General features: G+C 70.7%; 1 protein-coding gene across 5 annotated transcripts in view; it reads right to left on the bottom strand.

Annotated features, from left to right (window-relative positions):
• Positions 1 to 24,784, bottom strand: part of FLNA (filamin A) — a 61,339-nt gene that overhangs the window by 19,809 nt on the left and 16,746 nt on the right. For 2 of the 5 annotated variants that reach the window (XM_071801228.1, XM_071801224.1), the window contains exons 12-35: positions 22,747 to 22,940; positions 21,725 to 21,838; positions 21,119 to 21,262; positions 20,492 to 20,615; positions 19,334 to 19,494; positions 18,664 to 18,754; positions 18,428 to 18,597; positions 17,676 to 17,793; positions 16,676 to 16,932; positions 14,514 to 15,111; positions 13,481 to 13,654; positions 12,110 to 12,272; positions 11,110 to 11,270; positions 10,854 to 11,024; positions 9,608 to 9,731; positions 8,924 to 9,080; positions 7,636 to 7,825; positions 7,293 to 7,316; positions 6,236 to 6,664; positions 5,283 to 5,423; positions 3,111 to 3,239; positions 2,847 to 3,020; positions 1,663 to 1,824; positions 519 to 722 (exon numbers count right to left, since the gene is read on the bottom strand). In XM_071801228.1, the coding sequence (XP_071657329.1) occupies positions 519 to 722; positions 1,663 to 1,824; positions 2,847 to 3,020; positions 3,111 to 3,239; positions 5,283 to 5,423; positions 6,236 to 6,664; positions 7,293 to 7,316; positions 7,636 to 7,825; positions 8,924 to 9,080; positions 9,608 to 9,731; positions 10,854 to 11,024; positions 11,110 to 11,270; positions 12,110 to 12,272; positions 13,481 to 13,654; positions 14,514 to 15,111; positions 16,676 to 16,932; positions 17,676 to 17,793; positions 18,428 to 18,597; positions 18,664 to 18,754; positions 19,334 to 19,494; positions 20,492 to 20,615; positions 21,119 to 21,262; positions 21,725 to 21,838; positions 22,747 to 22,940 (4,374 nt within the window). The remainder of the gene's footprint in view (positions 1 to 518; positions 723 to 1,662; positions 1,825 to 2,846; positions 3,021 to 3,110; positions 3,240 to 5,282; positions 5,424 to 6,235; positions 6,665 to 7,292; positions 7,317 to 7,635; positions 7,826 to 8,923; positions 9,081 to 9,607; positions 9,732 to 10,853; positions 11,025 to 11,109; positions 11,271 to 12,109; positions 12,273 to 13,480; positions 13,655 to 14,513; positions 15,112 to 16,675; positions 16,933 to 17,675; positions 17,794 to 18,427; positions 18,598 to 18,663; positions 18,755 to 19,333; positions 19,495 to 20,491; positions 20,616 to 21,118; positions 21,263 to 21,724; positions 21,839 to 22,746; positions 22,941 to 24,784) is intronic. The other 3 variants (XM_071801226.1, XM_071801227.1, XM_071801225.1) reach the window with 3 other exon arrangements.

Genomic DNA, 24,784 nt, shown 5'->3' with positions numbered 1-24,784 from the left:
CCCGGGATGATCTGGGATCCCTGGGATGCTCTGGGACCCCTGGGATGCTCTGGGATCCCCGGGATGCTCTGGGGACCCTTGGGAGGCTCTGGGGACCCCCAGGATGATCTGGGATCCCTGGGAGGCTCTGGGACCCCCAGGATGCTCTGGGGACCCTTGGGAGGCTCTGGGATCCCCGGGATGATCTGGGATCCCCGGGATGCTCTGGGACCCCTGGGAGGCTCTGGGGACCCCCGGGATGCTCTGGGATCCCCAGGATGCTCTGGGACCCTTGGGAGGCTCTGGGGACCCTCAGGGTGACCTGGGATCCCCGGGATGCTCTGGGACCCTTGGGAGGCTCTGGGGACCCCTGGGGTGACCTGGGATCCCCGGGATGCTCTGGGACCCTTGGGAGGCTCTGGGGACCCCCTGGATGATCTGGGATCCCCGGGATGCTCTGGGGACCCCTGGGATGCTCTGGGGAGGCTCCGGGGATGCTGGGGGGCCGTGGGGGCCGCGGGGCCGCGTGTCTCCCGTACCGGCGTCGCGCGTGTCGATGGCGAAGCTGGCGGGCTGGAAGGTGCGGCCCTCGCGCAGCCCGGCGCCCGTGGCTCGCACGCGGCTGGCGTCGCCCAGCTCGGCCTGGCTGATGGTGACGGCCAGGGGGCTGCGGGCCAGCGGCTGCCCCCCCCGCGACAGGTGCACCAGGTGCTGCCCCACCTCCTGCGGCACGAACGAGATCCCTGCGGGGACACGGGGACACGGGGACAGTCAGGGCGGGACATGGGGACATGGGGTGCACCAGGTGCTGCCCCACCTCCTGCGGCACGAACGAGATCCCTGCGGGGACACGGGGACAGTCAGGGCGGGACACGGGGACATGGGGTGCACCAGGTGCTGCCCCACGAACGAGATCCCTGCGGGGACACGGGGACAGTCAGGGCGGGACATGGGGACATGGGGTGCACCAGGTGCTGCCCCACGAACGAGATCCCTGCGGGGACACGGGGACAGTCAGGGCGGGACACGGGGACATGGGGTGCACCAGGTGCTGCCCCACGAATGAGATCCCTGCGGGGACACGGGGACAGTCAGGGCGGGACATGGGGACATGGGGTGCACCAGGTGCTGCCCCACGAATGAGATCCCTGCGGGGACACGGGGACAGGGACAGTCAGGGCGGGACATGGGGACACAGGACAGTCAGCGCAAGGACAGGGGGACATGGGACAGTCAGCGTGGGGACAGGGGGACACGGGGCGACGCAGCGTGCGGATGCACAAGAGATGGGGTAGGGGGACATGGGGGCACAGGGGCATGGGGGATGACAGTGACCGTGTCCCCCCCGTGTCCCCCCGTGTCCCCACGTCACCGATGTGGCCGTTGCGCAGGCGCTTGAGCTGGCAGGGCTCCTTGCGGCCCGGGGGCGCGGTGACGGTGGCCGTGTCCCCGTGTCCCCGTGTCCCCATGACCCCCCCATGTCCCCACGTCCCCGTGTCCCCCCGTGTCCCCTGTCCCCACGTCACCGATGTGGCCGTTGCGCAGGCGCTTGAGCTGGCAGGGCTCCTTGCGGCCCGAGGGCGCGGTGACGGTGGCCGTGTCCCCGTGTCCCCGTGTCCCCATGTCCCCCCCATGTCCCCACGTCCCCGTGTCCCCCCGTGTCCCCCCGTGTCCCCACGTCACCGATGTGGCCGTTGCGCAGGCGCTTGAGCTGGCAGGGCTCCTTGCGGCCCGAGGGCGCGGTGACGGTGGCCGCCAGCTGGCTCAGGTCGGTCTCCCCGATGTCCAGGGGGATGTCGGCCGACGCCCCCACCTTGAGGTGGGACAGGCGCAGCGAGTCGTCACCTGCGGGGACACGGGCGCTGCTGTCACCGACCCCCCAGGACCCCCCGCGACCCCACAGACCCCTTGAGAGACCCCAGACCCCCCCGGGACCCCACAGACCCCCTGAGAGACCCCAGACCCCCCCGGGACCCCCAGAGCCTCCTGGGAGACCCCAGACCCCCTGAGAGACCCCAAACCCCTGAGAGACCCCAGACCCCCTGAGGGACCCCAAACTCCCCTGAGAGACCCCAGACCCCACTGAGAGACCCCAGATGCCCCAGGACCCCCAGAGCCTCCTGGGAGACCCCAGACCCCTTGAGAGACCCCAGACTCCCCCAGGACCCCCAGGAGACCCCAAACCCCCCTGAGAGACCCCAGACCCCCCTGGGACCCCCAGAGCCTCCTGGGAGACCCCAGACCCCCTGAGAGACCCCAGACCCCCCTGGGACCCTCAGGGCCTCCTGGGAGACCCCAGACACCCCTGAGAGACCCCAAAATGCCCCAGGACCCCCAGGAGACCCCAGACCCCCCGGGGCCTCCTGGGAGACCACAGACCCCCCCGAGAGACCCCAAACCCCCCCCAGGACCCCTGGGAGACCCCAGACCCAACAAGGGACCCCAAACCCCGCTGAGAGACCCCAGAGCCTCCCTAAGGACCCCCAGACCCAACAAGGGACCCCAGAGCCTCCCTAGGGATCCCCAGACCGACCCCAACTCCCCTGGGCACTCCAGGCACCCGAAACACCCAGAGCAGCACCCGAAGCACCCACGGGAGCACCCGAAGCACCCAGAGCAGCACCCGAAGCACCCAGGGGAGCACCCAAAGCACCCAGAGGCGCCCCCAGGAGCACCCAAAGCACCCAGAGCAGCACCCGAAGCACCCAGGGGAGCACCCGAACCACCCAGAGCAGCACCCGAAGCACCCAGAGGCGCCCCCCAGGAGCACCCGAAGCACCCAGAGGCGCCCCCAGGAACACCCGAAGCACCCAGAGGCGCCCCCAGGAGCACCCGCAGCGCCGGGGGTGCCCCCGCGCCCCCCGTACCGGTGATGCGCGCGGTGAAGGGGCTGCCCGCGATGTGCTTGTCGTTGTACTTGACCACGATGCTGTAGTCGCCGGGCAGCACGGGCAGGTAGGAGACGCTGCAGGTGCCGTCCTGGTTGTCGGTGCAGCTGATCTCCGCCTTGGACGGGCCCTCCACGGCCAGCGACAGCCCGCCTGGGGCGGGGGGTCAGCGCCCGCGGGGACCCGCGCCCCCGGCCCCCCCGGCGCCCCCCAGCGCCCCCGGCCCCCCGGGACCCCGCTCACCCTCGCCCGCGTCCTTGGTGTTGACGGTGAAGGTGGCCGGCTTGTTGACGGTGCCGTGGATGAGCCCGGGGCCGTAGGCGGTGACGTGGCCGCTGTTCACGTAATCCACGTAGAACTGCAGGGGGCTGCCTGGGGGGCAACGGGGGGGTCAGGGGGCACCGCCGGACCCCCCACGGCCGCCGGAGAACCCGGGGGTGTCACGGCGCGCGGGACGGTGACGGGGGGCATGGGAGGGTGATGACACAGGGCATGGGACGGTGACGGGGGGCATGGGACGGTGACGCAGGGCATGGGACGGTGACACGGGGCATGGGACGGTGACACAGGGCATGGGACGGTGACGCAGGGCATGGGACGGTGACGCGGGGCATGGGACGGTGACACAGGGCATGGGACGGTGACACGGGGCATGGGACGGTGACGCAGGGCATGGGACGGTGACGTGGGGCATGGGACAGTGGCACAGCACCTCCACAGTCACCGCGCGGCACGGAGTCCCAGAGTCCCCCGATTGTCCCCAAACCCCCCACTGTCCCCACCTGGGATGTGCATGTTCTCGTAGCGAATGTCCGATTGTCCCCAAACCCCCATTGTCCCCAAACCCCCATTGTCCCCCCATTGTCCCCACTGTCCCCACCTGGGATGTGCATGTTCTCGTAGTGAATGTCCGATTGTCCCCAACCCCCCGATTGTCCCCAAACCCCCATTGTCCCCATTGTCCCCACTGTCCCCACCTGGGATGTGCATGTTCTCGTAGCGAATGTCCGATTGTCCCCAACCCCCCGATTGTCCCCAACCCCCCATTGTCCCCATTGTCCCCACTGTCCCCACCTGGGATGTGCATGTTCTCGTAGCGAATGTCCGATTGTCCCCAACCCCCCGATTGTCCCCAACCCCCCATTGTCCCCATTGTCCCCACTGTCCCCACCTGGGATGTGCATGTTCTCGTAGCGAATGTCCGATTGTCCCCAAACCCCCATTGTCCCCATTGTCCCCACTGTCCCCACCTGGGATGTGCATGTTCTCGTAGCGAATGTCCGATTGTCCCCAACCCCCCGATTGTCCCCATTGTCCCCACTGTCCCCACCTGGGATGTGCATGTTCTCGTAGCGAATGTCCGATTGTCCCCAACCCCCCGATTGTCCCCATTGTCCCCACTGTCCCCACCTGGGATGTGCATGTTCTCGTAGCGAATGTCCGATTGTCCCCAACCCCCCGATTGTCCCCAAACCCCCATTGTCCCCACTGTCCCCACCTGGGATGTGCATGTTCTCGTAGCGAATGTCCGATTGTCCCCAACCCCCCGATTGTCCCCATTGTCCCCACTGTCCCCACCTGGGATGTGCATGTTCTCGTAGCGAATGTCCGATTGTCCCCAAACCCCCATTGTCCCCATTGTCCCCACTGTCCCCACCTGGGATGTGCATGTTCTCGTAGCGAATGTCCGATTGTCCCCAAACCCCCATTGTCCCCATTGTCCCCACTGTCCCCACCTGGGATGTGCATGTTCTCGTAGCGAATGTCCGATTGTCCCCAACCCCCCGATTGTCCCCAAACCCCCATTGTCCCCACTGTCCCCACCTGGGATGTGCATGTTCTCGTAGCGAATGTCCGATTGTCCCCAACCCCCCGATTGTCCCCATTGTCCCCACTGTCCCCACCTGGGATGTGCATGTTCTCGTAGCGAATGTCCGATTGTCCCCAAACCCCCATTGTCCCCATTGTCCCCACTGTCCCCACCTGGGATGTGCATGTTCTCGTAGCGAATGTCCGATTGTCCCCAACCCCCCGATTGTCCCCAAACCCCCATTGTCCCCACTGTCCCCACCTGGGATGTGCATGTTCTCGTAGCGAATGTCCGATTGTCCCCAACCCCCCGATTGTCCCCAATGTCCCCATTGTCCCCACTGTCCCCACCTGGGATGTGCATGTTCTCGTAGCGAATGTCCGATTGTCCCCAAACCCCCATTGTCCCCATTGTCCCCACTGTCCCCACCTGGGATGTGCATGTTCTCGTAGCGAATGTCCGATTGTCCCCAACCCCCCGATTGTCCCCAAACCCCCATTGTCCCCACTGTCCCCACTGTCCCCACCTGGGATGTGCATGTTCTCGTAGCGAATGTCCGATTGTCCCCAAACCCCCATTGTCCCCATTGTCCCCACTGTCCCCACCTGGGATGTGCATGTTCTCGTAGCGAATGTCCATCTCGTGCAGCCCGGCCTCGGTGGGCGCGAACCTCACCGTCACCGTCCCGTCCTTGTTGTCCGTGATGTCCGGCTTGGCCACCTTCCCCGAGGGCATCCGCACCTCCCCTGGGGGGCCGGGGGTCACGGGGGCCATGGGGGACACCACGGGGGACCCCGGGCCTTCGGGACCCCTTGGGAGGACCCCTTGGGAGGACCTGGGGGCTCTGGGGACCCCTTGGGAGGACCAGGGGGTTCTGGGGACCCATTGGGAGGACCTGGGGGGGCTTTGGGGACCCTCAGGCCGACCTGGGGGGCTCTGGAGACCCCCAGACCTTGGGGACCCCTTGGGAGGATGTGGGGGGCTTTGGGGACCCCTTGGAGGGTCTGGGGGGTTCTGGGGACCCTTTGGGAGGACCTGGGGGGCTTTGGGGACCCCCAGACCTTGGGGACCCATTGGGAGGATGTGGGGGGCTTTGGGGACCCCTTGGAGGGTCTGGGGGGTTCTGGGGACCCTTTGGGAGGACCTGGGGGGCTTTGGGGACCTCCAGGCCCTGAGGACCCCTTGAAGGACCTGGGGGGCTCTGGGGACCCCCAGGCCTTGGGGACCCCTTGGAAGGCCCAGGGGGGCTCTGGAGACCCCCAGGCCTTGGGGACCCCTTGGGATGATCTGGGGGGCTTTGGGGACCCCTTGGGATGATGTGGTGGGACTCTGGGGACCCCCAGGCCTTGGGGACCCCTTGGGATGATCGGGGGGCTCTAGAGACCTGCAGAGTCCCCCAGACCTCGGGTACCCCCAGTCTGGCTCTGGAGACCCTGGGCACACCCTGGGTTCACCCCATGACCACAAGTTCCTTTGGTCCCCCCCCCAGGACCTGGGGACCCCCCGAGCTGCCGCCGGCGGCTGAGGGGCCCCCCCGCGGCGTTTCGGGGGCGCTCACCCGTGATCTCGCCCTTCTTGATGGTGAAGGGGATGACGAGGTCGAAGGGGCGCAGCCCGGCCATGTCCAGCCCGTTGACGCCCAGCAGGGGGCGGTCGGTCGCCTGCGCCACGGCCGCGTTAGCGGGGCCGGGACCCCCCCTCCCCGAGCCCCGGGCCCTCCCCGTGCCCCCCCGACTCACCAGGACCTGGAAGGGGCTGTTGGGGATGTGCTCGCCCCCGAAGCGCACGCAGATCACGTACTTGCCGGGCTGCGGCGCGGTGTAGAAGATGTCGAAGGTGCCGTCGGGGTTCTCGGCCACGTCCACGTCCACCTCGGAGCCGTCGGGCGTGCACACCGAGCACGTCACCTTGCCCTTGCCCGCGGCCTTGGCGTCCACCGTGATCACCGTCTCCTCGCCCAGCTGGATCGTGGGGCCCACGCCGGCGCCTGGGGGCACCGGGGGCACCGGGGTCACCAGGGGTCACCGGAGCCCCCCCAGAGTGGGATGGGCTGGGGACCCCTGGTGACAATGGGACACCCCCAGAACATGGTGGGGTCACCAGGGTCACCAGAGCCCCCCCCAGAGTGGGATGGGCTGGGGACCCCCGGTGACAATGGGACATCCCCCAGAACACGGTGGGGTCACTGGGAGTCACCAGGGGTCACTGGGGTCAACAGAGCCCCCCCAGAGTGGGACAGGCTGGGGACCCCCGGTGACAACGGGGCGCCCCCCAGAACACGGTGGGGTCACTGGGGGTCACCGGGGTCACCAGAGCCCCCCAGAGCGGGACGGGCTGGGGACCCCCCCAGAACACCGTGGGGTCACTGAGGTCACCGGGGGTCACTGAGGTCCCTGGCAGTCACCAGAGCCCCTCCGGAGGGCGACGGGCTGGGGACCCCCGGTGACAACGGGACAGCCCCGTAACTCGGTGGGGTCAGCGGAGCCCCTGGGGGGCGGGGCGGTTGGGGGCGGTTGGGGGCGGTTGGGGGGCGGTTGGGGGGCGGTTGGGGGGCGGGTGGGGGGCGGTTGGGGGGCGGGGGGGGCGCGTGCTCCCCGGCCATGCGGTGCGCTTACCTAGGCCGTGGCCGCCGATGGACACTGCAGCGTGGCGGGGGGGGCGTGGGGGCGGGGGGCGGGCAGAGAAGCAAGAAATCCAGTGAGACCGGGTGCTGCGGTGCGGCCCCCCCGCCCCCGTGCCGGTGAAGCGGTGCCGGCGCCCACCCCGGTGCCGGTGAAGCGGGTGCCCGGTCCCCCGGTGATGGGTGAAGGGGGTGCCCAGTGCCCCGGTGATGGGTGAAGGGGGTGCCCAGTGCCCCGGTGATGGGTGAAGGGGGTGCCCAGTGCCCCGGCGGTGGGTGCAGCGGGTGCCCGGCGCCCCCCCGTGCCGGTGCGGCGGGTGCCCCCCCGCGGCGCGTACCGGTGACGGTGCACTTGCTGGCGTCGCCGGCGGGCACGGCGCGGATGCGGTACGGCGAGTACGGGATCTCGTCGCCGCCGTACTTGATGAGGATGGTGTAGCGCCCGGTCATGTCGGGCACGTAGGACACGGTGTAGGTGCCGTCCTGGTTGTCCCGGATCGACGCCTTCTTGGGCTTCCCCTCGGGGTCCTGGGGACACGCGGGGTGGCACCGCGGTGTTGGGACAGGGGACACACGCGGGGGTGGCACCGCGGTGTTGGGACAGGGGACACACGCGGGGGTGGCACCGCGGTGTTGGGACAGGGGACACACGCGGGGGTGGCACCGCGGTGTTGGGACAGGGGACACACGCGGGGGTGGCACCGCGGTGCTGGGACAGGGGACACACGCGGGGGTGGCACCGCGGTGCTGGGACAGGGGACACACGCGGGGGTGGCACCGCGGTGTTGGGACAGGGGACACGCGGGGGTGGCACCGCGGTGTTGGGACAGGGGACACACGCGGGGGTGGCACCGCGGTGTTGGGACAGGGGACACACGCGGGGGTGGCACCGCGGTGCTGGGACAGGGGACACACGCGGGGGTGGCACCGCGGTGCTGGGACAGGGGACACACGGGGGTGGCACCGCGGTGTTGGGACAGGGGACACACGGGGGTGGCACCGCGGTGTTGGGACAGGGGACACGCGGGGGTGGCACCGCGGTGTTGGGACAGGGGACACACGCGGGGTGGCACCGCGGTGTTGGGACAGGGGACACGCGGGGGTGGCACCGCGGTGTTGGGACAGGGGACACACGCGGGGGTGGCACCGCGGTGTTGGGACAGGGGACACACGGGGGTGGCACCGCGGTGTTGGGACAGGGGACACACGCGGGGGTGGCACCGCGGTGTTGGGACAGGGGACACACGCGGGGGTGGCACCGCGGTGCTGGGACAGGGGACACGCGCGGGGGTGGCACCGCGGTGTTGGGACAGGGGACACACGGGGGTGGCACCGCGGTGCTGGGACAGGGGACACAGACACTGTGTTGTGGGGACACAGGCAGTGACACAGACACCGTGTCTCGGGGACACGGGCAGTGACACGGGCAGTGACACGGGCAGTGTGGCAGTGCCACTGACACCGCGCCTCGGGGACACAGGCAGTGACACGGGCAGTGACACCGGCAGTGACGCAGGCAGTGACACGGGCAGTGACACGGGCAGTGACACGGGCAGTGACGCGGGCAGTGACACGGGCAGTGACACGGGCAGTGTGGCAGTGCCACTGTCACCGCGCCGCACGCACCGTGATCTGCACGGCCAGCAGCCCCTCGCCCGCGTCCTTGGCGTCGATGGTGAACTCCACGGGCAGGCTGGCGGGGACGCCCGTCGTGTTCAGCCCGGGCCCGCTGGCCTTGACCTTGCTGGCGTCGTGCGTGGGCAGCGCCTTGACCTTGAACGGGCTGCGGGAGAGCGGGGGTCACGACGGACCCACCTGGGCCCCACCCCCCCGGGCTCCCACCCACCCGGGCCCCCAAACCCTGCCCTGGGCTCCCCAAACCCTGCCCTGGGCTCCCCAAACCCTGCCCTGGGCTCCCCAAACCCGCCCTGGGCCCCCAAACCCAGCCAGGGTGCCCCAAACCCACCCACAGTCCCCCAAACCCACCCCAGGCCCCCAACCTGACCCAGGCCCCTAAACCCACCCCAGCTCCCCAAACCTGCCTGGGTCCCCCAAACCTGCCTGGTCCCCCAAACCCGCCCCAGACCCTCAAACCCGCCCCGGGCTCCCCAAACCCACCCTGGACCACCAAACCTGCCCTGGGCTCCCAGACCCTCCCTGGGCCCCCCAACTTGCCCCGACCCCCTAGACCCACCCCTGCTCCCCCAAACCCAACTGGCACCCCCAACCCACCCCGGGCCCCCCCCACCCGCCCTGGCCCCCCCGGCCCCCCCGGCCCCCCCCCCCCCCGCCCCGGAGGCGCCCCCCGACCTGCGCGGCACGTCCTGCTCGCCGTAGCGCACGGAGATGCTGTAGGGCCCCTCGCGGGAGGGGACGTAGCTCACGCGCTGGGTCCCGTCCCCGTTGTCCACCACGTCCACCGGCTCCACCGCGCCTGACGCGGGGCAGGGCCGTGGGGCAGGGCCGTGGGGCAGGGCCGTGGGGCAGGGCCGTGGGGCACCCCACGCGCGGGAGCAGCCCCAGAGCTCCCACCGCACCCCCAGAGCTCCCAACGCACCCCCAGAGCTCCCAATGCACCCCCACGCGCGGGAGCAGCCCCAGAGCTCCCACTGCACCCCCAGAGCTCTCAACGCACCCCCAGAGCTCCCACTGCACCCCCAGAGCTCCCACCGCACCCCCACGCGCGGGGGCACCCCCAGAGCTCCCAATGCACCCCCAGACACGCTATGAGGCACCCCAAGACCTCCCATAGAGACCTATGGGACACCTCAAGACCCGACAGGGACCCCAGGACCCCCTACATAGCCCTATGGGGCACCCCAGGACCCCACGGGGACGCCAGGACCCCCTACATAGTGCTACGGGGCACCCTGAAACCCCACAGGGACCTCAGGACTTCCTATAGAGCCCTATAGGGCACCCCGAGACCCCACAGAGCACCCCAGGACCTCCTATGGCAACCCCGAGACCTCCCATAGAGTCCTATGGGACACCCCAAGATGCCACAGGGACCCCAGGACCCCCTACATAGCCCTATGGGGCACCCCAGGACCCCACAGAGCACCCCAGGACCTCCTATAGCAACCCCAAGACCCCCTATAGAGCTCTATGGGGCACCCTGAGACCCCACAGGGCACCCCAAGACCCCCTATAAAGCCTTACAGGGCACCCCAAGACACCACAGGGCACCCCAGGACCTCCTATAGAGCCCTATAGGGCACACCAAGACCCCACAGGGCACCCCAAGACCCCCTATAAGCCTTACAGGGCACCCCAGGACCTCCTATAGAGCCCTATGGGGCACGCCAAGACCCCACAGGGCACCCCAAGACCCCCTATAGAGCCTTACAGGGCACCCCAGGACCTCCTATAGAGCCCTATGGGGCACCCCGAGACCCCACAGGGCACCCCAAGACCCCCTATAAGCCTTACAGGGCACCCCAGGACCTCCTATAGAGCCCTACTGGGCACCCCAAGCCCCCCGTGGGACCCTCCAGGCCCGCCCAGAGCCCCTTTCCCCCCACACCGGGGTCCCCCAGAGCCCCCCCGCCCCCACCTTTGGGCCCCAGCACTTTAACGTCCAGGGGGGCCACGCCGGCCTTGCTGGCGTCCACGGTGAAGCTCTGCGGCACGTTGGCGCGCACGGCGCCCGGCGTCAGCCCCGGCCCCGCGCACTTCACCTTGGACGCGTCCACCACGTCCGTCACCGGCACCTTGAAGGGGCTCCCTGGGCGCGGGGGACACGGCGGGTGACCCCGTGTCCCCCTGCCCCCCGCGCCCCCCGCCGAGACCCCCGGACCCCCCGCGCTCACCGGGGACCTGGTGGCCGCCGTAGGTGACATTGAGGCTGTAGGTGCCCGGCTCGTAGGGGACGTACTCCACCGAGCAGCTGCCGTCCTTGTTGTCGGTGCACGACATCTTGGCCTCCGAGGGGCCCTCCACCGCCAGCCCCAGCCCCCCCGTGCCGGCACCGCTGCGGGGACACGGGGTCAGGGGGACACGGGGTCAGGGGGACACGGGGACAGGGGGACACGGGGGCAGGGGGACATGGGGGTCAGGGGGGGACACGGGGTCAGGGGGACACGGGGTCAGGGGGACACGGGGGCGGGGGGACACGGGGTCAGGGGGGGACACGGGGTCAGGGGGACACGGGGGCGGGGGGACACGGGGGCAGGGGGACACGGGGGCAGGGGGGGACACGGGGTCAGGGGGACACGGGGGTGGGGGGACACGGGGGCGGGGGGACATGGGGGTCAGGGGGGGACACGGGGTCAGGGGGACACGGGGTCAGGGGGACACGGGGGTTGGGGGGACACGGGGTCAGGGGGACACGGGGGCAGGGGGACACGGGGGCAGGGGGGGACACGGGGTCAGGGGGACACAGGGGCGGGGGGGGACATGGGGGCAGGGGGGGACACGGGGGCAGGGGGACACGGGGGCAGGGGGACACGGGGGTCAGGGGGACACGGGGTCAGGGGGACACGGGGGCAGGGGGGGACATGGGGGCAGGGGGGGACACGGGGTCAGGGGGACACGGGGGCAGGGGGGACATGGGGGGCAGGGGGGGACACGGGGGCAGGGGGGGACATGGAGGTCAGGGGGACACGGGGGTCGGGGGGGACATGGGGGTTGGGGTGGACATGGGGGTTGGGGAGACCCCAAACCCCAACCCCATGAGGGGAGCAGCGCAGGGGACACGGAGGGACACAGGGGTTGGGGGGGACACGGGGATTGGGGGACACGGGGGGCGCGGGGGGATTGGGGTGCGGGGGTTTTGGGGCGCGGGGGGATTGGGGTCCCCGGGGGGCTCACCGGGTCTCCACGGTGAACTTGTTGGGCTGGTTGGTGGTGCCGCTCTGGATGCCGGGGCCGTGCACGCGGACGCGCGCGGGGTCGCAGCCCTCGGTCACGGGCACGCGGAACGGGCTGTGGGGCACGGGGCTGCCCGCGTACGTCACGTCCACCGCGTGCAGCCCTGCGGGGGGCGGGACACGGTCACAGGACGCGGGGGGCACGGTCACGGGACGTGGGGGACGTGGGGGACACGGTCACGGGACGCGGGGGGCACGGTCACGGGACGCGGGGGGCACGGTCACGGGACGTGGGGGACGTGGGGGACACGGTCACGGGACGCGGGGGGCACGGTCACGGGACGCGGGGGGCACGGTCACGGGACGTGGGGGACGTGGGGGACACGGTCACGGGACGCGGGGGGCACGGTCACGGGACGCGGGGGGCACGGTCACGGGACGTGGGGGACGTGGGGGACACGGTCACGGGACGCGGGGGGCACGGTCACGGGACGCGGGGGGCACGGTCACGGGACGTGGGGGACGTGGGGGACACGGTCACGGGACGCGGGGGGCACGGTCACGGGACGCGGGGGGCACGGTCACGGGACGCGGGGGACGTGGGGGACACGGTCACGGGACGCGGGGGGCACGGTCACGGGACGCGGGGGGCACGGTCACGGGACGTGGGGGACGTGGGGGACACGGTCACGGGACGTGGGGGGCACGGTCATGGGACATGGGGGACGTGGGGGACACGGTCATGGGACGTGGGGGCACGGGGACGCGATCGGCTGCTCGTTGTGCTCTGGGCAACTCGGGTGAATCCTCTGCTTTTATACATCCCATAATTCAAAAAAACAGGAAATACCCTGCTTCCCTTAAAATAAGACCTACCCTGAAAATGAGCTCTACCCCAAAAGTAAGACCTAATCCAAAAATAAGACCTTATCCAAGAATAAGACCTAGCCCAAAAGTAAGACCTAATCCAAAAATAAGACCTAATCAAAAAACAAGACCTAATCATAAAACAAGCCCTAATCATAAAATAAGACCTAATGAAAAAACAAGTCCTAATCATAAAACAAGTCCTAATCATAAAATAACACCTAATCCAAAAATAAGCCCTAATCAGAAAATAAGCCCTAATCAGAAAATAAACCCTAATCAGAAAATAAGCCCTAATCAGAAAATAAGCCCTAATCAGAAAATAGGCCCTCCCCCCGAAAATAAGACACCCCCCCAGAATAAGGCCTCCCCCCAAAATAAGCCCTAGCGTTATTTTTCAGGCTTTTTGAGGCTGCTGGAAACAGCCCCGGTTCGGCCCATCCCTCGAGCCGACGGAAGCCGCGCCCCGGCCGCCCCGGCGCCGGCCCCTGCGCGGGGGGCTCACCCTCCTCGTAGGGGGTGTACTCCACGTGGTAGGTGCCGTCGCCGCGGTCCCGCACGAAGGTCTCGGTGACGTTCCCCGAGGGGTTGGACACGCGCGCCTTCACGTGCGCCCCCCCGGCCTTGCTCAGCGCCCGCGCGTCCACCTCGAACTCGGTCACGGCCTCGCGGAACACGCCTGGGGGACGGGGGAACGGGGTCACGGGGGGAACGGGGTCACGGGGGGAACGGGGTCACGGGGGGAATGGGATGGGGTAGAAAACAGGGACAAGGGGATGGAAAATGGGGGTGGGAAATGGGGGTGGGAAATGGAGCCAAAGGGATGGAGAATGGGGCCAAGGGGATAGAGAATGGGGCTGAGGGGATGGAGAATGGGTCCAAAGGGATGGAAATCGGTCCAAAGGGATGGAGAATGGGGCCGAGGGGACAGAAATGGGTCCAAAGGGATGGAAATGGGTCCAAAGGGATGGAGAAAGGGGCCGAGGGGACAGAAATGGGTCCAAAGGGATGGAGAATGGGTCCAAAGGGACGGAGAATGGGGCCGAGGGGACAGAGAATGGGTCCAAAGGGACGGAGAATGGGTCCAAAGGGATGGAGAATGGGGCCGAGGGGATGGAAATGGGTCCAAGGGGACAGAGAATGGGGCCAAGGGGACAGAGAATGGGGCCAAGGGGACGGAGAACAGGTCCAAAGGGATGGAGAATGGGGCTGAGGGGACGGAGAATGGGTCCAAAGGGATGGAGAATGGGGCTGAGGGGACGGAGAACAGGTCCAAAGGGATGGAGAATGGGGCCGAGGGGATGGAAATGGGTCCAAGGGGACAGAGAATGGGGCCAAGGGGACGGAGAACAGGTCCAAAGGGATGGAGAATGGGGCTGAGGGGACAGAGAATGGGGTCAAGGGGACGGAGAACAGGTCCAAAGGGATGGAGAATGGGGCCGAGGGGACAGAAATGGGTCCAAGGGGACGGAGAACAGGTCCAAAGGGATGGAGAACGGGGCCGAGGGGCCGGGCACCGGGTGTCCCGGCGCGCTCACCCTTGCCCTCCACGCCGGGCCCGTAGACCTTGACGGCGGCGGTGTCCACGGCCGGCTCCACGCGCACCTTGGAGGGGAAGTGCGGCACGGGCTGCCCGCCGTACTCCACGGTGATGGTGTAGACGCCGGGGCTGAGCGGCGTGTAGGCGATGGTGTAGGTGCCGTCGCCGTTGTCCTCCACGCGCACCTCGGCGCGCGCGCCGGCCTCCGAGGCGATGCCGATGGTGAGCTCGGCCGTGCCGGCGCGGCTGCAGTCCACGCGGAAGTGGCCGGGCTGCCCGGCCGTGCCGCCCTCCAGCCCCGGCCCCGAGCACGTCACCTTGGAGGCGTCGAACGCGGCGCGCACGGGCGCGCGGAACGGGGAGCCCGGCACGTGGGCGCCGGCGAACAGGATGTTGATGTTGTAGTCGCCGGGCTCGGTGGGCAGGTAGGTGACGGCGCAGGTGCCGTCGCCGTTGTCCAGGCACTCGATCTTGGCCTCGCAGGGGCCCTCCACCGTCAGCCCCAGCCCCCCGGTGCCGGCGCCCTTGGTGTCGATGGTGAACGGCGCCGGCACCCCGGCCAGGCCGCCCTGCAGCCCCGGCCCGTAGGCGCGAACCTGCGGGGACGGGGACGCGGGGGCGTGGGGGTGTGGGGACGGCACGGTGTGGGGAGCCCCCGGGTGGCCCCTCAGACCCCTGACCCGGGGGACCCCCGGACGTCCCCTCAGACCCCTGACCCGGGGGACACCGCCTTGTGGGGACCCCCAGGACATCCCCTCAGACCCTCAGGGACACCAGGCTGTGGGGACCCCCTGGGTGTCCCCTCAGACCCCCATGGGCACTGGGTTCTGGGGACCCCCGGGTGTCCCCTCAGACCCCTGACCCGGGGGACCCCCTGGACGTCCCCTCAGACCCCATGATCTGGGTGACACCGCCTTGTGGGGAGCCCCCAGGTGTCCCCTCAGACCCCCTGACCCAGGGGACCCCCCGGACGTCCCCTCAGACCCCTGACCTGGGGGACACCGCGTTGTGGGGACCCCCTGGGTGTCCCCTCAGACCCCTGACCCCCACCCCAATGGGATGACCCCCAGTCCCCCCACCCCCCCGGGACACCCCAGTCCCCCATCCCAATGGGGTGACCCCCAGTCCCCCCACCCCCCCGGGACACCCCAGCCCCCCATCCCAATGGGGTGACCCCCAGTCCCCCCACCCCCCCGGGACACCCCAGCCCCCCATCCCAATGGGGTGACCCCCAGTCCCCCCACCCCCCCGGGACACCCCAGCCCCCCATCCCAATGGGGCGACCCCCAGTCCCCCCACCCCCCCGGGACACCCCAGCCCCCCATCCCAATGGGGTGACCCCCAGCCCCCCCATCCCAATGGGGTGACCCCCAGTCCCCCCACCCCCCCGGGACACCCCAGCCCCCCATCCCAATGGGGTGACCCCCAGTCCCCCCACCCCCCCGGGACACCCCAGCCCCCCATCCCAATGGGGTGACCCCCAGCCCCCCCATCCCAATGGGGTGACCCCAGTCCCCCCATCCCCCCGGGACACCCCAGCCCCCCATCCCAATGGGGTGACCCCAGTCCCCCCACCCCCCCGGGACACCCCAGCCCCCCATCCCAATGGGGTGACCCCCAGCCCCCCCATCCCAATGGGGTGACCCCCAGTCCCCCCACCCCCCCGGGACACCCCAGCCCCCCATCCCAATGGGGTGACCCCCAGTCCCCCCACCCCCCCGGGACACCCCAGCCCCCCATCCCAATGGGGTGACCCCCAGTCCCCCCACCCCCCCGGGACACCCCAGCCCCCCATCCCAATGGGGTGACCCCCAGTCCCCCCACCCCCCCAGGACACCCCAGCCCCCCATCCCAATGGGGTGACCCCCAGTCCCCCCACCCCCCCGGGACACCCCAGCCCCCCATCCCAATGGGGTGACCCCAGTCCCCCCACCCCCCCGGGACACCCCAGCCCCCCATCCCAATGGGGTGACCCCAGTCCCCCCACCCCCCCGGGACACCCCAGCCCCCCATCCCAATGGGGTGACCCCAGTCCCCCCACCCCCCCGGGACACCCCAGCCCCCCACCCCAATGGGGTGACCCCCAGTCCCCCCACCCCCCCGGGACACCCCAGCCCCCCACCCCAATGGGGTGACCCCCACCCCGGGCGCCGCTCGCACCTTGGAGGGGTCGGTGGGGGCCACGGCCTCGACGGGGAAGGGGCTGCCGGGCACCGGGACCCCGTCGTAGGTGACGTCGACCTGGTGCGGCCCCTCCTGGCGCGGCGCCCAGCGCACCACGCTGCCCTCGGCCGCCGGCTCCACCGCGCACGGCACCGCCTGCCGCGCCGGCCCCGACACGCGGGCGCCCACGCGCCCCTGCCCGCCCGCGCCCTTGGCCTTCACCGTGAACTCCTGCTCCTTGCCCACCTCCAGCTCTGCGGGACAGCGCGGGCTGCGGCGCACGCCGAACGGGACCCCAGAACGGGGCGCACCCCGAACGGGACCCCAAACGGGACCCAAAGGGGGCGCACGCCGAACGGGACCCCAAACGGGACCCAAAGGGGGCGCACGCCGAACGGGACCCCAGAACGGGGCACACCCCGAACGGGACCCCAAACGGGACCCAAAGGGGGCGCACCCCGAACGGGACCCCAGAACGGGACCCAAAGGGGGCGCACCCCGAACGGGACCCCAGAACGGGACCCAAAGGGGGCGCACCCCGAACGGGACCCCAAAACGGGACCCAAAGGGGGCGCACCCCGAACGGGACCCCAAAACGGGACCCAAACGGGGCGCACCCCACATGGGACCCAAACGGGGGAAACCCCAAACGGGACCCAAACGGGGTGCACCCCCAAACAGGAACCCCCAGCCCCCCCAGCCCTATTGGCCCCTCCAGCCCTGTGGGTCCCCCAGTCCTCCCCAGCTCCATAGGCTCCCCAGCCCCCCCCATCCCTATGGGCCCCCCAGCACCCCCAGCCCCCCCCATCCCTATGGGCCCCCCAGCACCCCCAGACCCCCCAGCCCTATGGGTCCCCCAGCCCCCCCAGCTCCATGGGCCCCCCAACCCCTCCCAGCCCTATGGGCCCCCCAGCCCTATGGGTCCCCCAGCCCTACGGGCCCCCCAGCACCCCAGACCCCCATCCCTAAGCCCCCCCTCCCTATGCCCCCCCCGTACTGTCGTCCAGGCCGGAGATCTTGATCTTGGCCAGGTCCAGGCTGGGGGCGACCCCCACGGTGAAGGGGCTCTTGGGGATGGGGTCCCCCCCGTAGGTCACCGACACCCCCAGGTTACCCTGGGGGGACAGGGGGGTGGCTGCGGGGCGCCCCTCGCCGCGGTGCCGGGGGCCCCACACCCACCCCGGGGGCGTTTCGGGTTGGGGTCTTGGGGTGTCCCCTGGACCCTGTCGGGGGGGTGGGGAGGATTCGGGGTGCATCTGGGAGAGTATTTCGGGGGGACTTCGGGTGCATTTGGGGCACGTTGGGGTGCATATTTTGGGGTGCCCTCACCTGCTACAGTGGGGTGCACGTGGGGTGCACTGGGGTGCAATGGGGCACAGTGTGGGGCTCACCTGCTGCACGGGGGGGGACTTGACGGTGTGGGTGGGGCGCAGTGGGGTGTATGTGGGGTACATTGGGGCGCAGTGGGGTGTATGTGGGGTACATTGGGGCGCAGTGGGGTGTATGTGGGGTACATTGGGATGCATTGGGATGCAGTGGGGTGTATGTAGGATGCAGTGGGGCGCAGTGGGGCGCAGTGGGGCGCAGCGGGGCTCACCTGCTGCACGGGGGTGTACTTGACGGTGTGGCTGGGGTGCAGTGGGGTGTATGTGGGGTACATTGGGGTGCAGTGGGGCGCAGTGGGGTACATTGGGGTGCAGTGGGGTACATTGGGGCGCAGTGGGGCGCAGTGGGGCGCGGGGGGCTCACCTGCTGCACGGGGGTGTACTTGACGGTGTGGGTGCCGTCGTGGTTGTCGATGAGCTCCAGGTCCCGCGCGGCGTCGCCCTTGGCCGGGCCGCTCACCTGCACGCCCAGCGCGGCGCGCCCCCCGGCCTTGGCGTTCACCGTGAAGTGGGTGGGCTTGCCCAGCTCCACGCCTGCGGGACACGCGGTCAGGGGCGCCCCGAGGGCCCCGCGCCCCCCGCCCCCGGCGCCGCCCTCACCCGAGCGGCTGAGCCCCGGCCCCTCCGCCTTCACTTTGCTGGCGTCGTGCGCCGGGTCCACCTTGAGCCGGATGGGGCTGGTGGGGGTGGCCTGCGGAGGGACCCCAAATCAGCACCGCGGGACCCCAAATCGGCACCGCGGGACCCCCAGATCAGCACCGCGGGACCCCAGATCGGCACCGCGGGACCCCAGATCGGCACCGCGGGACCCCCAGATCGGCACCGCGGGACCCCAGATCGGCACCGTGGGACCCCAAATCGGCACCGCGGGACCCCCAGATCGGCACCGTGGGACCCCCAGATCGGCACCGCGGGACCCCCAGATCGGCACCACGGGACCCCAAATCAGCACTGCGGGACCCCCAGATCGGCACCGCGGGACCCCCAGATCGGCACCGCGGGACCCCAGATCAGCACCGCGGGACCCCAAATGAGCCCCGTGGGACTCCTCCCCAGCCCCTCGGGACCCCCGCCCCGCTCACCTGGTCGGCGAACAGCACCATGATGGTGCAGGCGCCGGGGACCCCCCTCAGCCCCATGGGACCCCCGCCCAGCCCCATGGGACCCCCCGCTCACCTGGTCGGCGAACAGCACCATGATGGTGCAGGCGCCGGGGACCCCCCTCAGCCCCATGGGACCCCCGCCCAGCCCCATGGGACCCCCCGCTCACCTGGTCGGCGAACAGCACCATGATGGTGTAGGCGCCGGCGCCGGGCGGGGTGTAGCGCACGGTGAAGGTGTCGTTGTCGTTGCGGATGATGTCGAAGTCCACGTCGGCCTCGGCCGGGCCCACGACCCCCGGCGCGCACTTGATCCCGATGCTCACGTCGCCTGGGACGCGGGGTCAGCGCCCGGAGCCACGCGGACCCCAGAGACCCCGGACCCACACTGACCCCAGAGACCCCAGACCCACACAGACCCCAGAGACCCCGGACCCACACTGACCCCAGAGACCCCACACCCACACAGACCCCCCCCGAGACTCCAGGCCCCCACAGACCCCACACAGAGCCCTCAGACCCCCAAACCCCCCCAGAGAGCCCCTGGCACCCCAACCCCCCCCAGCATCCTCCTGCCCCCCACACCCTGCAGGCACCGCCCTGTGCGCCCCAGCCCTCCCAGCAGGTACCAACCCCCCCGTCCCTCTGTGCCCCCCAAACCGCTCTGTGCCCCCCATCGCTCTGTGCCCCCAGTCCCTCTGTGCCCCCCAGTCCCTCTGTGCCCCCCAAACCGCTCTGTGCCCCCCATCGCTCTGTGCCCCCCCGTCCCTCTGTGCCCCCCAGTCCCTCTGTGCCCCCAGTCCCTCTGTGCCCCCCAGTCCCTCTGTGCCCCCCCGTCCCTCTGTGCCCCCAGTCCCTCTGTGCCCCCAGTCCCTCTGTGCCCCCCAGTCCCTCTGTGCCCCCCCGTCCCTCTGTGCCCCCAGTCCCTCTGTGCCCCCCAGTCCCTCTGTGCCCCCCGTCCCTCTGTGCCCCCAGTCCCTCTGTGCCCCCCAGTCCCTCTGTGCCCCCCCGTCCCTCTGTGCCCCCCAGTCCCTCTGTGCCCCCCAGTCCCTCTGTGCCCCCCCGTCCCTCTGTGCCCCCAGTCCCTCTGTGCCCCCAGTCCCTCTGTGCCCCCCAGTCCCTCTGTGCCCCCCGTCCCTCTGTGCCCCCCAGTCCCTCTGTGCCCCCCAGTCCCTCTGTGCCCCCCCGTCCCTCTGTGCCCCCAGTCCCTCTGTGCCCCCAGTCCCTCTGTGCCCCCCAGTCCCTCTGTGCCCCCCCGTCCCTCTGTGCCCCCGTCGCTCTGCCCCCCCCATCGCTCTGTGCCCCCGTCCCCGCCCGCCCCGGCTCACCCTGCCCGGCCTCGGCGCAGTCCACGGTGAAGTAGGTGGGCTCGTGCGCCTTGAGCCCGCTCTTGGCCACCCCGGGGCCGTGCACCTTGACCTTGTGGGGGTGGCTGCCGGCCCCCACGCCCACCTGCGGCACGGGGGGGTCAGGCCCGCGCCGCCCCCGCCCCCGCGCGCTGGGGACCCCCCGGGTTTGGGGACCCCCCCGGGTTTGGGGACCCCCCTGGGTCTTGGGGACCCTCCCCCAGGTTTGGGAACCCCCCCCCGGATTTGGGAACCTCTGCCTGGGTTTGGGGAGCCCCCCCCGGGTCTTGGGGGGACCCCCAGGGTTTGGAGACCCCCCCCTGGGTGTGGGAACCCCACCCTGGGTTTCAGGACCGCCCCCCTCAGGTTTGGGGACCTCCCCTGGCCTCTTGGGGTCCTGCCCTGGTTTTGGGACCCCCCCCAGTGTTTGGAGACCCTCCCCCAGGTTTGGGGACCCCCCCCCTGGTTTGGGACACCCCCGGGGCTTGGAGACCCCCCCCCGGGTTTAGGGACCTCCCCTGGGGTTTGGGAACCCCCCAGTGTCTGAAGACCCCGCCCTGGTCTTGGGGACCCCCCCCCGGTCTTGGCCCCCCGGCCCGGGCCCCTTACGCGGAAGGGGCTCTGGGGGACGTTGACCCCCCCCCAGCAGAGCAGCGCCGTGTGCTTGAGCGCCTTCCTGGGCACGTAGGAGCAGCTGAAGGTGCCGTTGCCGTTGTCCTTGACCGACACGTCCACCGGGGTCCCCTCGGCGTCCTGCGGGGGGGCGGCGCCCCGAGGCGCCCAGTGAGCCCCCCCCACGCCCCGAGACGCCCAGTGAGCCCCCCCATGTCCCAGTGAGCCCCCCCATGCCCCGAAACTCCCAGTGAGCCCCCCCGCACCCCAAAACACCCAGTGAGCCCACCCATGCCCCGAGACACCCAGTGAGCCCCCCCGCACCCCAAAACACCCGCTGGGCCCCCCTGTGCCCCGAGACACCCAATGAGCCCCCCCGTGCCCCTAAACACTCAGTGAGCCCCCCCACCCCAAAGCCCCCCAAAATCTCCCACAGCCCCCAAACGCCCCCCGGTGCCCCCCAAACCCCCCCCCCAGTGTCCCCCCAACTGCCCCCAGTGCCCCCCAAACCCCTCCCCGGTGCCCCCCAATCCCTCCCCAGTGCCCCCCAATCCCGCCCCCGGTGCCCCCCAAACCCCCCCCCGGTGCCCCCCACCCCCCCACCTGCATCAGCACTTTGAGGGGCCCCTTCCCGCCGGCCTTGGCGTCCACGGTGAACTCGGTGGGTTTGTTCACGGCCACCCCCGTCTTCTCCAGCCCCGGCCCGTGCGCCTTCACCTGCCCGACGGCACCGGGGGGTCCGCGGGGATCGGGGTCCCGGGGAAATGGGGGCCAGGGTGGGCCGGGGGCTCCACGGGGATCGGGGGTCCCGGGGAAATGGGGGCCAGGGTGGGCCGGGGGGTCCACGGGGATCGGGGGCTCCCGGGGAAATGGGGGCCAGGGCGGGCCAGGGGCTCCACGGGGATCGGGGGTCCCGGGGAAATGGGGGCCAGGGTGGGCCGGGGGGTCCACGGGGATCGGGGTCCCGGGGAAATGGGGGCCAGGGTGGGCCAGGGGCTCCACGGGGATCGGGGGTCCCGGGGAAATGGGGGCCAGGGTGGGCCGGGGGCTCCATGGGGATCGGGGGGTCCCGGGGAAATGGGGGCCAGGGTGGGCCAGGGGCTCCACGGGGATCGGGGGTCCCGGGGAAATGGGGGCCAGGGTGGGCCGGGGGGTCCCGGGGGATCTGGGGGGGTCCGGGGGGTCCCAGGGGGTCCCATCTTCTCGGGGAAGGACTGGGGGGTCCCAGGGGGGTTCTGGGGGGTCCCATCTTCTCGGGGAAGGACCGGGGGTCTGGGTGGGTCCCAGGGGGGTCTGGGGGTGTCCCGGGGGTCCCATCTTCTCAGGGAAGGACTGGGGGGTCCCGGGGGATCTGGGTGGGTCCCAGGGGGTCTGGGGGTCCCAGGGGGGTCCCGGGGGTCCCAGGGGGTCCCACCTTCTTGGAGAAGGACCGGGGGGTGTGGGTGGGTCCCAGGGGGGTCTGGGGGTCCCGGGGGTCCGGGGGTCCCACCTTCTTGGGGAAGGACCCGGGGGTGTGGGGGGGTCCCAGGGGGGTCTGGGGGTCCCAGGAGGTCTGGGTGGGTCCCACCTTCTCGGGGAAGGACCGGGGGGTGTGGGGGGGTCCCAGGGGGGTCCGGGGGTCCCACCTTCTCGGGGAAGGAGTCGCGGGGCGCGGGGCGGATCTCGGCCATGAAGGGGCTGCCCCGGATGTCGTCGCCGTCGCACAGCACGTGCACGGCGTAGGCGCCCGGCTCCTGCGGCCAATAGCGCACGTCGCACGAGCCGTCCCCGCGGTCGTCGCACTCGATGCGCGCCTGCGACGGGCCCTCCACCGAGAACCCTGCGAACGGGGGGGGGTACGGTCACGGGGGGCCCTCCACCGAGAACCCTGCGGATGGGGGGGGACGGTCATGGGGGACCCCAAAACCACAGGGGGCACAAAACCATGGGGGGCCCTCCACCGAGAACCCTGCGGATGGGGGGGACGGTCATGGGGGGGACACGGTCATGGGGGGCCCTCCACCGAGAACCCTGCGAACGGGGGGACACGGTGACGGGGGACCCCAAAACCACGGGGCGCACGAGCCGTCCCCGCGGTCGTCGCATTCGATGCGCGCCTGCGACGGGCCCTCCACCGAGAACCCTGCGGATGGGGGGGACACGGTCATGGGGGGCCCTCCACCGAGAACCCTGCGAACGGGGGGGACACGAAATCATGGGGGGGACACGAAATCATGGGGGGCCCTCCACCGAGAACCCTGCGGAATGGTGGGGGACGGTCATGGGGGGCCCTCCACTGAGAACCCTGCGAACGGGGGGGACATGAAATCATGGGGGGCCCTCCACCGAGAACCCTGCGAACGGGGGGGACATGAAATCATGGGGGGCCCTCCACCGAGAACCCTGCGGACGGGGGACACGAAATCATGGGGGGCCCTCCACCGAGAACCCTGCGAATGGGGGGGGACGGTCATGGGGGCCCCAAAACCAGGGGGGGGCCTCCACCAAGAACCCTGCGAACGGGGGACATGAAATCATGGGGGGCACAAAACCACGGGGGGGCACAAAACCATGGGGGGCCCTCCACCGAGAACCCTGCGGGGGGGCACAGGTCACGGGGGGCACAAAGTCATGGGGGGCACAGAACCCCAGGGGAGCCACGAAATCCAGGGGGAGCCACAAATCACTGGGGGGGGCCCAAAATCATGGGGGAGCCCCAGAACCCCGGGGGGGGCACAGGTCACTGGGGGGGCCCAGAACCCCGGGGGGAGCCCCAGAACCCCAGGGGGAGCCCCAGAAACCCAGGGCAGTCACAGCACCTGGGTGGGGGCAGAAATCACTGGGGGGGGGCAGAAACCATGGGGGAGCCCCAGAACCCTGGGGGACCCCCAAATCACCAGGGGAGCCCCAAATCACCAAAGGAGCCCCAAAACCCGGGGGGGGACAGAATCCTGGGGAGGGGGGGGGGCCAAATCCCCTGGGGGGAGCCCCATGGAGGGAGAGACTGGAGAGGGGCTGTGGGGACACCAAGGGCCCCCGGACACCCCAAACCCAGAGGAGCCCCCCGAAACCCCAAAGCCCCCAAACCCCAGAGGAGCCCCCCGAAACCCCAAAGCCCCCAAACCCCAGAGGAGCCCCCCGAAACCCCAAAGCCCCCAAACCCCAGAGGAGCCCCCAGAAACCCCAAACCCCCCAAACCCCAGAGGAGCCCCCAGAAACCCCAAACCCCCCAAACCCCAGAGGAGCCCCCCAGAAACCCCAAACTCCTGAGGAGCCCCCAGGCCTCCAGGGGGGTCCCAGGAGGACCCCAGTCCCCCCAGGAGGACCCCAGCCCCCCCAGGACACCGCAGACCCCCCAGGAGGACCCCAGCTCCCCCAGGACACCGCAGACCCCCCAGGAGGACCCCAGCTCCCCCAGGACACCCTGGACCCCCCAGGACACCCCAGCCCCCCAGGAGGACCCCAGCCCCCCCAGGACACCCTGGACCCCCCAGGAGGACCCCAGGCCCCCCAGGACACCCTGGACCCCCCAGGACACCCCAGCCCCCCAGGACACCCTGGACCCCCCAGGACACCCCAGCCCCCCCAGGAGGACCCCAGCCCCCCCAGGACACCCTGGACCCCCCAGGAGGACCCCAGGCCCCCCAGGACACCCTGGACCCCCCAGGACACCCCAGCCCCCCA

This window comes from Patagioenas fasciata, chromosome 36 (assembly GCF_037038585.1).
Source record: "Patagioenas fasciata isolate bPatFas1 chromosome 36, bPatFas1.hap1, whole genome shotgun sequence".
NCBI lineage: Eukaryota > Metazoa > Chordata > Aves > Columbiformes > Columbidae > Patagioenas > Patagioenas fasciata.
Note: the sequence above shows the minus strand (reverse complement) of the source record. Positions and strands in the feature narration are given on the sequence as shown.